The sequence below is a fragment of the Chelonoidis abingdonii genome, chromosome 19 (genome assembly GCF_003597395.2).
Source record: "Chelonoidis abingdonii isolate Lonesome George chromosome 19, CheloAbing_2.0, whole genome shotgun sequence".
Taxonomy (NCBI): Eukaryota; Metazoa; Chordata; order Testudines; family Testudinidae; genus Chelonoidis; species Chelonoidis abingdonii.
The window spans coordinates 25420435-25432477 of NC_133787.1; the positions used below are offsets into that span (position 1 = coordinate 25420435).

The 12043-nt window shown below is 41.5% G+C and overlaps 1 protein-coding gene and 1 long non-coding RNA gene across 3 annotated transcripts in view; one reads left to right on the forward strand and one right to left on the reverse strand.

The window, feature by feature from the left end:
- Positions 1 to 9578, reverse strand: PDP2 (pyruvate dehydrogenase phosphatase catalytic subunit 2). The gene is made up of 2 exons (XM_032803779.2): positions 9347 to 9578; positions 1 to 5621 (listed from the first exon to the last, which is right to left on the reverse strand). Exon 2 carries the CDS (start codon positions 5566 to 5568, stop codon positions 3961 to 3963), a length of 1608 nt encoding a protein of 535 aa, XP_032659670.1. The 5' UTR covers positions 5569 to 5621; positions 9347 to 9578; the 3' UTR covers positions 1 to 3960.
- The window catches only part of LOC116838510 (uncharacterized), a 26852-nt gene continuing 23914 nt past the window's right edge, over positions 9106 to 12043 (forward strand). For both annotated transcript variants that reach the window (XR_004376936.2, XR_004376935.2), the window contains exon 1: positions 9106 to 9191. This is a non-coding gene — a long non-coding RNA (uncharacterized LOC116838510). The remainder of the gene's footprint in view (positions 9192 to 12043) is intronic.

The window sequence follows — 12043 nt, forward strand, 5'->3', positions numbered from 1 at the left end:
TAGGGTGCATATTTTATTTACAAAATATTAATTCACTTCAGTATTTACAAAGGTAGAAAAATCAATAAACTCTATGAAGTTTTGAAAACTTAAATACAAATAAGTCATAAGTACAGAGAGAAAAGCATTCTTAAACACTCAACAAAAACAAATATTTTTGCATATTGTAAAGAGGTTTCAAAATAATACCAGAAAATTATAGTTCAAATCCAAGACAAAGTTAGGTTTACATAAACACATTTCCTTGAAAGGGATGAGTATGTACACCATTGTTTCAACTAAGATTGTTTTCTTTAGATTTAAGAGGCACATTAGGTGGGCATGCAAAAAACAAGTTCCATAGGCAATGGGTAGTTTTATTACTACATCTTGACTTGATATTATAAAAAATATTGTTAAAGTGAAAAATGTTTATTTTCCAGGCATAGAGTTGACTCAAACTAAGCCAATTAAACTGTCAGTAAAGCTACAGTAGATATTTAGGATACAGCAAGGTTTACACAGCTAAACTTAACTATCAAGTCATCCTGTAAGTGTGATATGATCAACATGTTAACTTCATTTAAATCAGTTTAGCACAGAAGCATGTTACCACAACTTCAAAGCACTGCATACTGTACACCTTAATGCCTATCCAACATGTTTGTGAAGTTACAAAGATAAGTTATGACCGTATTCTGACTGAAGTCGATGGGAGTTTTGCTATGAAATTAATCACCAACAGGAATTGGCCACCATTGGTTTCCAGCAAAATGCAAGGGAGTGTGCAGCTAAACACCATTATTTGCCAGTAAACTGAACACTAAGCACTTGCTTTAATGTCACCATTTTCCAAGGAACAATAATTACAGTGTTACAAGTTAAATCAGGCACATACTGGCATGAAATTAGAGCTAGTACCATTTCTATTGCCAGATGTGACTGCAATCCCCAAAATAATAATCACCAATTTGCTTTTTTAAAAAAAAAGTTATATTTGCATATCTAGTAGTAACGTATTAGACCATTTAGCTCACTCGTTGCACACACTGTTCAATTTTTGCACAACAAAATCCCTGACCACGTGAATTATAATATTCACAAAATTAAAGCCTAAGTCATTTTAACTATACCTTAAAAGTACTTAGATTTGCAACACTGTACTTTAACAGATAAAGGCAATCATTACCTCTAAGTATTTTAGTGAGCATATTGATTGCTTTAATATATATATAGATAAAGTTTTCATTTTATCTATTCTATCAGAATCTAGCACCTTTGTTCTCGTAGCCACATCACTACGGATATAGTGCCCTTATCGAGTAAGAAGTAGTCTAGATATACACTCCTTTACAGCACTGTTTTTATGGCTATAGTCTGACTGACGTAAATAACGAATCCATACAGCTGCTCATGCACAGACACTTTCAAAAAACCAAGTATAGGCACCTGGGAAAAGATATCCCACTTAAACCATTCAGAGAGATTAAGGCTAAATGGCAACTACAGGTTTGGGGAGGGCTCTCAAAAAACTTGCTCTGAGACTAGTCTCCTCCTTAGCTTTGCAACCTACAATTCCTCCTCCACATCCTCTCTCCTCTTCTTCCAAATGAGAGATGTTAGTGAGCCCAGTGCCACCTGAACAGGTAGGGATGGATTAAGACTAAATGAGACTATGAGACACCAAAACTTCAACACCCCCTATAACATTCCCCCACCCCTGACAAACACACACAATTTTTTCTTTCAGCCTCCACCACCAATCCAAGACTCAAGTCTTCTTCCTTCAGCCATTCTTTCTGCTGTATACATTAAAGCACAGAAAAGCCCCATTTGACTAGCAATACAGAAAAAATGCCAGCTGCCTCAAAGTTAAATTGCCTTTTCTGCTCTGATATTCGCTAAACAAAGTACTTTAAAGGTATGTTACTTATATGGTGCTAGGATCCCGATTCAGGAAAGCATCCCTTATTATGCAAAGCAGTTAAGCATGGGCTTAAAATTACACATATGCTTAAGTGCTTTCAGGTACTGGGACCCATAAATCAAGACAGTCATATCTGAGGGAAAAGAACATTTAGATAATATGCAGAGAAAGCTGTGATGGTTGCAACCTGGGATGCAATAATTGTTAGTGCAACATCAAAATACATATACTTGATTGTCCCAAATCTGCCTACAATTAATCATCCATATTAAAATTTTTAACAGTTTGTACAGTTTCCTAGGTAACTTTAATGTGGGATCTTATTAAAATGCTCTACAAACCATTAACAGATGGTTTATACTGATGAATAAATGAACCGTTTTTTTGGAAATGGCACATGACACAAATGCTACTAATTTAGGCCCAAGATTTTAATCTACTTTACAGTTACCAGGAGGAGAAATATTCTCTGAACTGTAGATATCTTTAACACTCTAACATGCAAGAAAATTACGAAAAAAGCCACCCTTTTTTTAAAATGGAGTGCGGGGGGAAGGGAGGGTGTGGAGCTTCACATATTACTAGCTCTGTAACACATGCATAGGTACTTTCCTGGTAGCAACCACAGTAAAACCGAGGCCTCTGTTCCCAGAACTATAGTGTGCATATTCCTGAAGGCACCAATTATGCCAATGCATAAAAAAAAGAAATCACTACACCACTGTGTAGGCCAGATTGTGAAAAAGGAAAGCTAGTTTCAAGTTTTAAATAGGATATTCTAGAAGGTGGAGTATAAAAGAAAGCTATACAATGTTGATTCTTTTAGTATAATTTAAACACAAGAGTTTTTAAATGTAAAAAGAAATATTCACCAGGGAAATAAGGATCTGAATAGTAATCAAGAGCATTTAAACAGCATTGTACACATGGACATAAGCAGTTCATGTCCTAAAAGCGGGGGGAGTAGAAAAAACAAGAATGAAGTTCTCTTTGGTAAAATGCCAGTATTGTTGTCAATTCTATTTTTTAAAGAAAAAGTAAATGTGGTATCATTTCTAACTCCTACATTTAAGTTTCAGATGCACTTATTAATTCAAAATCCATAGATGGACAATATCTATGTTGCAATTTCACAGATTGATCTATGAAATATTGTGCACTAAAGCAGCAGTTTCTAATAAAAAATTGATTTTTAGTAAGTCAAACAACATGCGTAAGAAAATAATCCAATCAAGTACTGTTGGTGCAGTAAAAGTATTCATTAAATTAGAAATATATAATATTCCTAAAGAAAAATTGTAAACTATTTTAAAGTGTGCTAGAGCTGTGGATTGTTACACGTGTTCGCACACATGCCATTTCTATTCAGTTTCACACTTTAAAGTCAGCCAATCTTGAAAAAAGGTATGGTTTGTTTCCTTACAATAGGCATAAAATATGATTAGCAAAAAGTAGTCTGGCAGTCCCAAAATCCAAGTTTACAGTCTGGTTTTAAATTAATTTCCAAGCATAAAAGGCAACACTTTAGTTTAAGGGAGTCAGTTTCAAGTATCTGATACAACCTAGTGTCCATTCCTAGTGCACAGTCCTAGATTTTGACTACTATACTTTGAGAGGAGGCCACCCTATCTTACATGAGGCCTTTGAACAATGGCTCTTTTTGCTCTTGGTTCTTTTACAAGTACTACTCATCACTGACAAGTTTGATCTAAACTAGCATATTTGTCTGCTTTTTGTTCACTTCAGGAGTTTTGCCATTGGTGTCAATGGGATCAGGAGTAGGCTCACTGTCTTTCATTCCTGTCTCCACTTACATTCTGCTGAACTGCGAGCAGCACATTTTACTTCAATCAGCACAAAACTGGGAGCCCAGAGAAGTCTCACAAATTAGTTGTTCTAGAAAATTATTTCCAAAAGAGCTCATGACTATTCAGTCCTAAAGAACAGGGGACTTGCAGACAATAGCATTTGTAACGGCTTGACTATTAGTGGAAGTAAACATTAACGGTCCCCAGTATCAGAGTTGGCCATTATATGGTACATTAATGCAACCCCTATTCATTTTCTTTGTAGTAGCTGTCAATTGTATCTGAATTAAAATATACCACAGTAACAGTGATGTCATCTCTATACATCCTTGCTAGATCTTCAGGTAAAGTCAACATTGCAGCCAGTCTCTCTTGGTCTATCTCTCCATATTCATTATTTCCAATTGCATGCCTTATTAGGTGAGTAGCTATATTCTGGTCATATAAGCCAACACCCCTAGCTTTTCTACGACGCAGCAGACTTTGCATGTAACCCAAGCTGGCTGGTTTCTGAAAAGTCATCCTTGGTTTCTGCACATTAGCTTGTGCTAGGTGTTCTGCAACAAGTTTTATGACATCCTCATTGTTCAGCATGTCCCACAGTCCATCTGAAGCAATAACTAGAAATTTATCTTGAAATCTTAGTTTATGGTAGGTGACTTCAGGCTCTGCAATTAAATAGGGAGGCGTATAGTAATTAGGAGGAGCATACTGATAAATATTTAAAGCCTCAACATCACAACCATTCTCCAGAATACTGTGTTGCAGTTCTTTACTCCATTTGAATCTGACATCTCCGAAAGCTCTGGAGGGCATAAGAATCCCCAGCAGCCTGTTGTTTATGATTACAGTTTCCTCCTCAGACTTAGGATGTTCTCCTTTTAACCTTCTGATTTCTGCTTCACTGAAAGCATTGTGGTCTCGAGTAAGAGAGAGCGCAGACCACATTCCATCTTCTTCTTGAACCCCTAGAATTGCCCTGCAATCCCCAGCATTAGCAATGTGTAAGTGAACACTGTCAATGTGAGCCACACAGGCTGTTGCACCAGAGAAAGCCACTTGAAGGGCAGTGTTTCTCATCATTTCATTTTCTAGGGGAGCCTGAGCTTCCAGTGATATATCTGAATCTAACCTTTTGAATGCATATATCAAGGCTTCTTCTACACTGAATCCCAGTTCTATATCTGGGTTCAATAGTTCCTGCCAATAAACTCTGAGGTGATCCAAGTACAGTGAGGCTACTTCTTGGTACACATCATTTGGATGCTTGTACCACTGCAGAATTGGCAGAACTGGTTTCATGCGTTCCATGGCAAACTCAATCTCTTCCAGTGTTTGTTGAGACATGAGAGAGACAGCTATATAATACAACAGTCTCTGACTTACCGACTGAGCACATGCATAACCTGCATGACCATCAAAGACCCCAAACATCATCCCTTTGGTCTGCAAGGATATGGCTGCACTTCTACGATCTTCATTCGGTGTGTTGGCAGCCAGCTGGTTACTCTCAAATTTCAGCACAGAATTTGCATTTTTACCATCAAAGTCATGAATTTTATGAGAAAATTCATCTGCTCTTAGGATATCATTTATTTGTGATGATGTCAACTGAAGACTGAAGTCTTCTTCTTCAGTTGAAGTATGTCTGAATGCTTTTTTTAAAGTGAAGACATTGTCGATGCTCCAGCTCAGCACAAAAGGAGAAAGAGGCCCTTTGGCAAACACACATTTCCATTTCATCTGGTTTCTGTTTGGGATATATCTTGAGTACAAACGTCCTTTTCCTTGCAAAATAATGATACTGTTTCTTGCAGAACTTAAAATCCTAGAGGATGCAGTACTGGACATCATCAGATGAACTCTTTGTAGACTGATTCTTTCAGCAAAGCAAAATTTTTGAAGACCTAGGAGTTAAAAATAAGGAAGTAGTAAAAAATTAGAAGATACACACAAATGTTTCACATATACTCCCTAGAGCTTGAAGAAAATAGCTGAATTTTTAATATGCTATTGAAAGACAAGAGTGTTATATCAGCACAGGCTCTTTCATCACTTGCTTGTAAGTTCATGGAATATAAGAGCCTAAGTGTGTCTCTTTTATAATTATCACACTGGACCAGGTAGGGTAAGTTTATCAAATAGTCGAAAACTATTTTTCGCATTAATCACAGCAAGATTAAAATAAGGAACTGCAAGACAGGTGAGAAATGCAGACTTCAATAGCTCATTGTGATAGCCTACAGGTGAAAAGAAGCAGAACAAGCAGTTAAGCATGTGTCTAACTTGAAGCCCATGCTTCAGTGCTTCCATGTACTGGGACTCAAATCAAGATAGTGATATCTGAGTGAAAGGAACAACATTTAGACAATACAGAGAGAAAGTTATCTGATCATTGCAGTATGTTAGCTATCCCATGCAAGGCCTAGAAATAATTCTCACCCCCTGTTCACCCGATAAGAAAAAACAAGCATCAGAATGATGACTAAGCTACTAAGTATTCATTATGTATTATTTAGTCCTAGACACCTAATCACCACATAGTAAGTGCCCAGAGAAAGCAAGCCCTGCCAAACAGTTATTTAGCATAGCTCCTAGAACAGAAAGCTGCTGTGGATAGGCATATCCAGGTCTAAATTGCTATATTGCTATACAGTGAGTCCTGCTCCTTCGTGTCAAATAATTTCACAATGGCATGACATAGTATGTATGCACTCCCACAAAAAAAAAAACAAAAAACAAACACACACACACATACACGCCGGCTGCAGAATCTTGTCAGTCTCCAGAAACCAGTCTAAAAAGGCCACAGGCAGAGACTCCAATCTTAATGCCTGGATGCAAACAAACAAACTGCATTCAAGGGTTCCAGCAACTACCCACAGTTAGTCAAACAGATTAGAGTGCTCATTTGTAAGTGGATCTGCGACCAACAAGAGAGGATGCACTGGCCTTACAGTAGCAGATATTCAGAGGCATTCATGACAATCTAGATAAGCTGCCACCATCTCAGTGTTCCCTATACCAAAGTAGGTGTTAGATACCTGTAGTGGACATTGCAAGAAAAGTTAAAGCAACTCACAGGCAAAGTGACCCAGATTCAACCTTTACAGACATGCTAGAAATATATGTAAATAGTAATTAGGGCCATTCCATCTTAGATAGGCTAGAACTAAGTTTGAAATGCAAACCTTTATTGTTAGAGAATCAGAAGTAATACTAATTGTATGTGTTTAGTTATATCTTGTTAGATGTTAGCCATGTAAACAAACTGTTCTTGTCTACTACTGTAGCTACTGATGCAGAGATCAAAAGGGAATATTAACATTTAGATGAATCTTGGGTGAAATTATGTCATTGTGTACATGGCTTTTTTAAAGTTTGTGGTAAACAAACTGGTATGTTTGGGAAACTGAAAGTTACATCAAAAGCCTATTGTTCACCCAAGACTATATGGTTAACAGGCTGCTAGAAAACTGTAGATAAAAGACTCTTGGGACCTGATCCTTTCATCCCAGATCTGCTTGATGCTTTATGCAGAGGAATTTTCAGTCTTAAGACTGAGATCTCCAGTCCCACCTGGATCACTCTGAATACGACCATTGGACTATAATGTATGGACTAATTCTGAAAAAAACTCTTTGCTACTACAAAACTCCCCATCACACCATCACATTGTAAAAGAGCACTTGTCTGCCCTTCAGAGGCAGAGGGCAAAATTTAGCCTGAAAGCAGATACGGATATAGTTGTACACTTCTTACTACAGGGCTAAGTTTTGTTCTCTGCCTACATGTAGCAGATGCAACACAATGGTAGTTGCACTTGCTTCATCAGAACTGGGCTTAAACCCCTGGGGCAACACATCATTGCATGGAGAACAAAGTAATATCATAGCACTATGATAGTGAAGTTGGTCCAATAAAAGCTATCACCTCACCCACCTTGTCTCTTTAAATTGAAGGAGCATTCAAGCACTTTCAATTACACTACTGATATTCCCACATAGAGTTGAGTGCATTTTTTTAAAACAATATGTGACATTGATATATGCCACTGAGGCCATGTCTACACTACGCGCGAAAATCGATTTTAGATACGCAATTTCAGCTACGAGAATAGCGTAGCTGAAATCAAATATCTAAAATCGATTTACTTACCTGTCTTCACCGCGCGGGATCGATGTGCGCGGCTCGCCATGTCGATTCCGGAACTCCGTTTGTTTCGGTGGAGTTCCGGAATCGATCTAAGCACGCTCTGGGATCGATATATCCCGTCCAGATCAGACGCGATATATCGATCCCCGAGCAATCGATTTTAACGTGCCAATATGGCACGTAGTCTAGACGGGGTGTGAGGCAGATCACCTAAAGGACTATCCCATCTTCCAAGTGGTCATTAAGAGAGGTTGGGATTTAACAGTGTGGTGGCTTCTCTGGCAGAGAAGTCAGCAACAGAGACCCAGGATAATCCTCCTAGTACATCTTTAAATGAATGACAGAAAATCCCACTCATCATCAAGAGCACAAGATGGCAAAACAACAAAGCCCTTCTCTACAATGGTGATATTTACTTAAAGATGCCCACCAAAGCCAACAATGTCTTCCACCAGGGGGAGCATTAGTTCATTCAAGGCTTTCCCAACTGGATCCACTTTTAAACAGTATTTTTACTGGACTTGCTTTCAGCAGGTTTAATTAAAAATAGTAGTAAAAAAAAAAAAAACAACACAAAACCTCTCAGGTCCATCTATCCCAGTTCAACTGCTCCAAGAGTTGGTTGACTGTTGTTGATTTCACACAGGCATTTCTACTCCAGCACTCCAACCAAGAGTTGTAACTCAGGCCATAAGCAACTTTGTCTATTTTCAGCATTGTGACCCTGCATGCATCAGTGGTAAGTATCATTGGCAGGGGAAGGCTGTGCCTCCCCAAACAGCCCAGCGTGAAGACTGTGCCTCCTCAAACTACCTGGCCTGGCCTCATCCATGCTCTACCCCCAAGCGCCCTGTGACTGCCCCTACACCTAGGAGCCAGAGGGATATGCCAGCCACTTCCCGGGAGCCGCGTAGAGCCAGGTGGGGAGCCTGCAAGCTCTGCGCCAACCGGACTTTTAACAGCCGAGTCAGCAGTGCTGACTGGCACCGCCAGGGTCCCTTTTCGACAGGGCGGTCCGATGGAAAACGTGCCTCCTGGAGGCACCTCCCGTCCCTCCCAAGGGAAGAAGGGTAACAGCCGCCCCCCGGCCCTTGGCTCTGTGGGCTCGCGGGACCAGCCCAGGCCACCATGGCTCGGGGCTCGCCTTACTCTTCGCTCGAGCCCGCGCTCACCGCCACTGGGCAGCGACCCAGCGAGCTCCCAGCCCGGCGCAGGCACAGGGGCGCGGCGCGAGTCCCGCCCGGCTCCTCCCCTCCAGTCCCGAAGGGAGCGAGGTCTCCGCGGAGCGTGCCTGGGTCGTATTCGCTGCGTAAGGAGGTGGGGTAGGTCTCAGCGGCGCCCCCAAGCGACAAGGGGCAGCACCCACAGGCCGCGGCTTCGCGCCCTCGGTCTCAGCATCGCCACAGCGCCGGGGGAGCCCCCGCCCCACGCGGCAGCTCGCGCCCAGCGATGCGCTCGACCCCACCGGAGCCCTTACCCGGCCGCAGGGATGCCGCTCTCAGGCTGCCCGCCGCGCGCCTGCCGAAGGCGAGAGCCGCGCCAACCCAGACACGAGGCCGCCGTGCCGGTTCCGGGCCTGGGGTCGTCCGGAGGCTCCAGGGCGGCGGTGCCCTGACGCGCAGAGCCTGCAGCCAACCGGCTGCTCCGCTTGGGGAGCCTCCCACACGCCCCGCCTCAGGCAGCGGCGCTCCGGGCCGCGGCTTCCTACCCGTGTGGGGTGGGGTGGGGCGGGGCGAAGGGAAAAGCGGCAGAGCGGGGCCGTAGGGGGGACGGTCTGGAGACTGGGCTCAGAACACGGGGCTCTTTGTAATAAATGTCTTTGTTCCCCTCTTGTCCTCTAGCCACTAAGCCATCTACCCTGGACTTACTTTTACCCTCTAACTCCCTAAGCAACTTGAAATAGCAGGCATGATTTTTTTTTTAAATTGATGTTTCCTCCTTTTCCAACCATTATCGTGGCCTGAGACACAGGGAATTTCAGCCTTACATCCTCAGTAACAGTTTTTCCAGATTATAAAAGTCTCATATGCCACACCTTTGCAGAGTTAGATAGAGCTCTGTACCTTTTTCAGAAAGACCCAGTACCTGTTTTTAATCCTCCATCTCAACAGAACTGATGAAAATCCATCTGATATATTTGTAAGGTCAAGGGTCTGGGTGGGAGTGTTAGGAGAGAGCTAGAAGTCGATGTTCTTACAACATTGTCCCTTGGTACTCTAAGGCCCCATCTACACGACGCGTGAAAATCGATTTTAGATACGCAGTTTCAGCTACGAGAATAGCGTAGCTGAAATCGAATATCTAAAATCGAGTTACTCACCCGTCTTCACCGCGCCGAATCGATGTGCGCGGCTCGCAAAGTCGAATCCGGAACTCCGTTTGTTTTGGTGGAGTTCCGGAATCGATGTAAGCGCGCTCTGGGTTCGATATATCCCCGTCTAGACGAGACGCGATATATCGAACCCCGAGCTTTCGATTTTCACGCGCCGAAATGGCGCGTCGTATAGACGTGGCCTAATACTGAACAAAGACTACATGGAAAGTGAGAGAGCAGAAAGGAAGAGAAGAAAAGTACATTTTGGGATTAATTTTTAAAATACATATGTGCCACAAATATTTGCTGGTCACAAACACAAATTGTGTGTCATAACACAAGAACTAGGGTGTCACCAAATGAAATTAATAGGCAGCAGGTTTAAAATAAACAAAAGGAAGTATTTCTTCATACAACACACGGTCAACCTGAGGAACTCTGCCAGAGGATTTTGTGCAGACCAAGACTATAATAGGGTTCAAAAAAGAACTAGGTAAATTCATGAAGGATAGATCCATCAATGGCTATTAGCCAGGATGGTCAGGGATGGAGTCCCTAGCCTCTGTTTGCCAGAAGCTGAGAATGGGCAACAGGATGGATCACTTGATTACCTGTTCTGTTCATTCCCTCTGAAAAACCTGGCATTGGCCACTGTTGGAAGACAGGATACTGGGCTAGATGGACCATTGGTCTGACTCAGTATGGCCATTCTGTATTTTTAATGCAATTGTTAATGCCAACTGGCTAACAGCACACACATTGCCAGTTATATGAACAATTGGACTTTGTGAGGAAAACTTTATTTGTATGTACAATCTTGGCAATTACCATAGCAAGGTAGATGCATGTATGTGTACAATTTTAAACCTCAGTATTTTAAAGTCAAGCAAGTTCAAACCTGCATCCCTAATTTTTAACAAATGTTTCCAACTTACTAGCCCTGCCTATTTAGAATCTGATTTATGGATAGCTTTGCAGAATCAGAAAAGTTAGAAATGGAAGACAGCTATTTAGATTATAAACTGTTTGTGGCAGGGACCATCCTTGTGTTCTGTGTTTATCTAGTGCCTAGCAGGACAGAGTCGGGCTCTGTGACTCACATTCCTGGGCACTACCATAATAATACAAATACTAACGAGGCCACTCCAAGCCAATTGTTTATTGGAGTCTTTCCTACAGTACATCTTCTTCAGTTGTATTCAACCTTATTTTAAGCATTCCAAGTGGTGGTGGATTTTACAGTTTCATAAATAATCTTCCCTAATAATTTAATGTAATTTCAGGTACCTAGATTGTGATTTCCTGAGATGGTAGTTTATTCATCTGTTTGATTTTAAATAATTGATTTACTGTATTCCAAGTAATGAGCAATAAAAGGTAACTAATTAGCACCCATAGGATAAGAGCGCTTTTCTTTTAAAGTGCCCCCCCGCCAACTGAGTATACTTAATGGTTTTTCTTTTGGTTTGTTTATTCAGTTGTTAAATTTTCATAATACTGACTCATGATGTCAGGGGGACATATGGATACTCAGCACTTTTGACAAACAAACTCCGAGGAGCCTCAAGTTGTGAGCACCCAGAACTGTGGCAGCCAGAAGTTACAGGCCATTTTTGAAAACGTCATGCACTTGATACTCCTTAAAATCCATGGGAATCCATAGACTCATTTTAATAGGTTTTGAGCAGGCCCTCAAAGCACAGGGCTGGATTGGTGGGGTGCAGCTGTATCACCTCAGCAGGAGCTTTGAGACACCAGGGAAACTTTGCTAGCTGCTATACCCCTTAAGATAAGTGCAGCACATGCTCATTTCCGCAGCCAGCTAGCCCTGTTGACTAGTGTAGTTGAGTGGGTGGAGAA

Bases quoted from the DNA above. Each gene is read 5' to 3' on its own strand.
- PDP2 (XM_032803779.2), bottom strand. From the start codon at position 5,568: ATGATGTCCAGTACTGCATCCTCTAGGATTTTAAGTTCTGCAAGAAAC.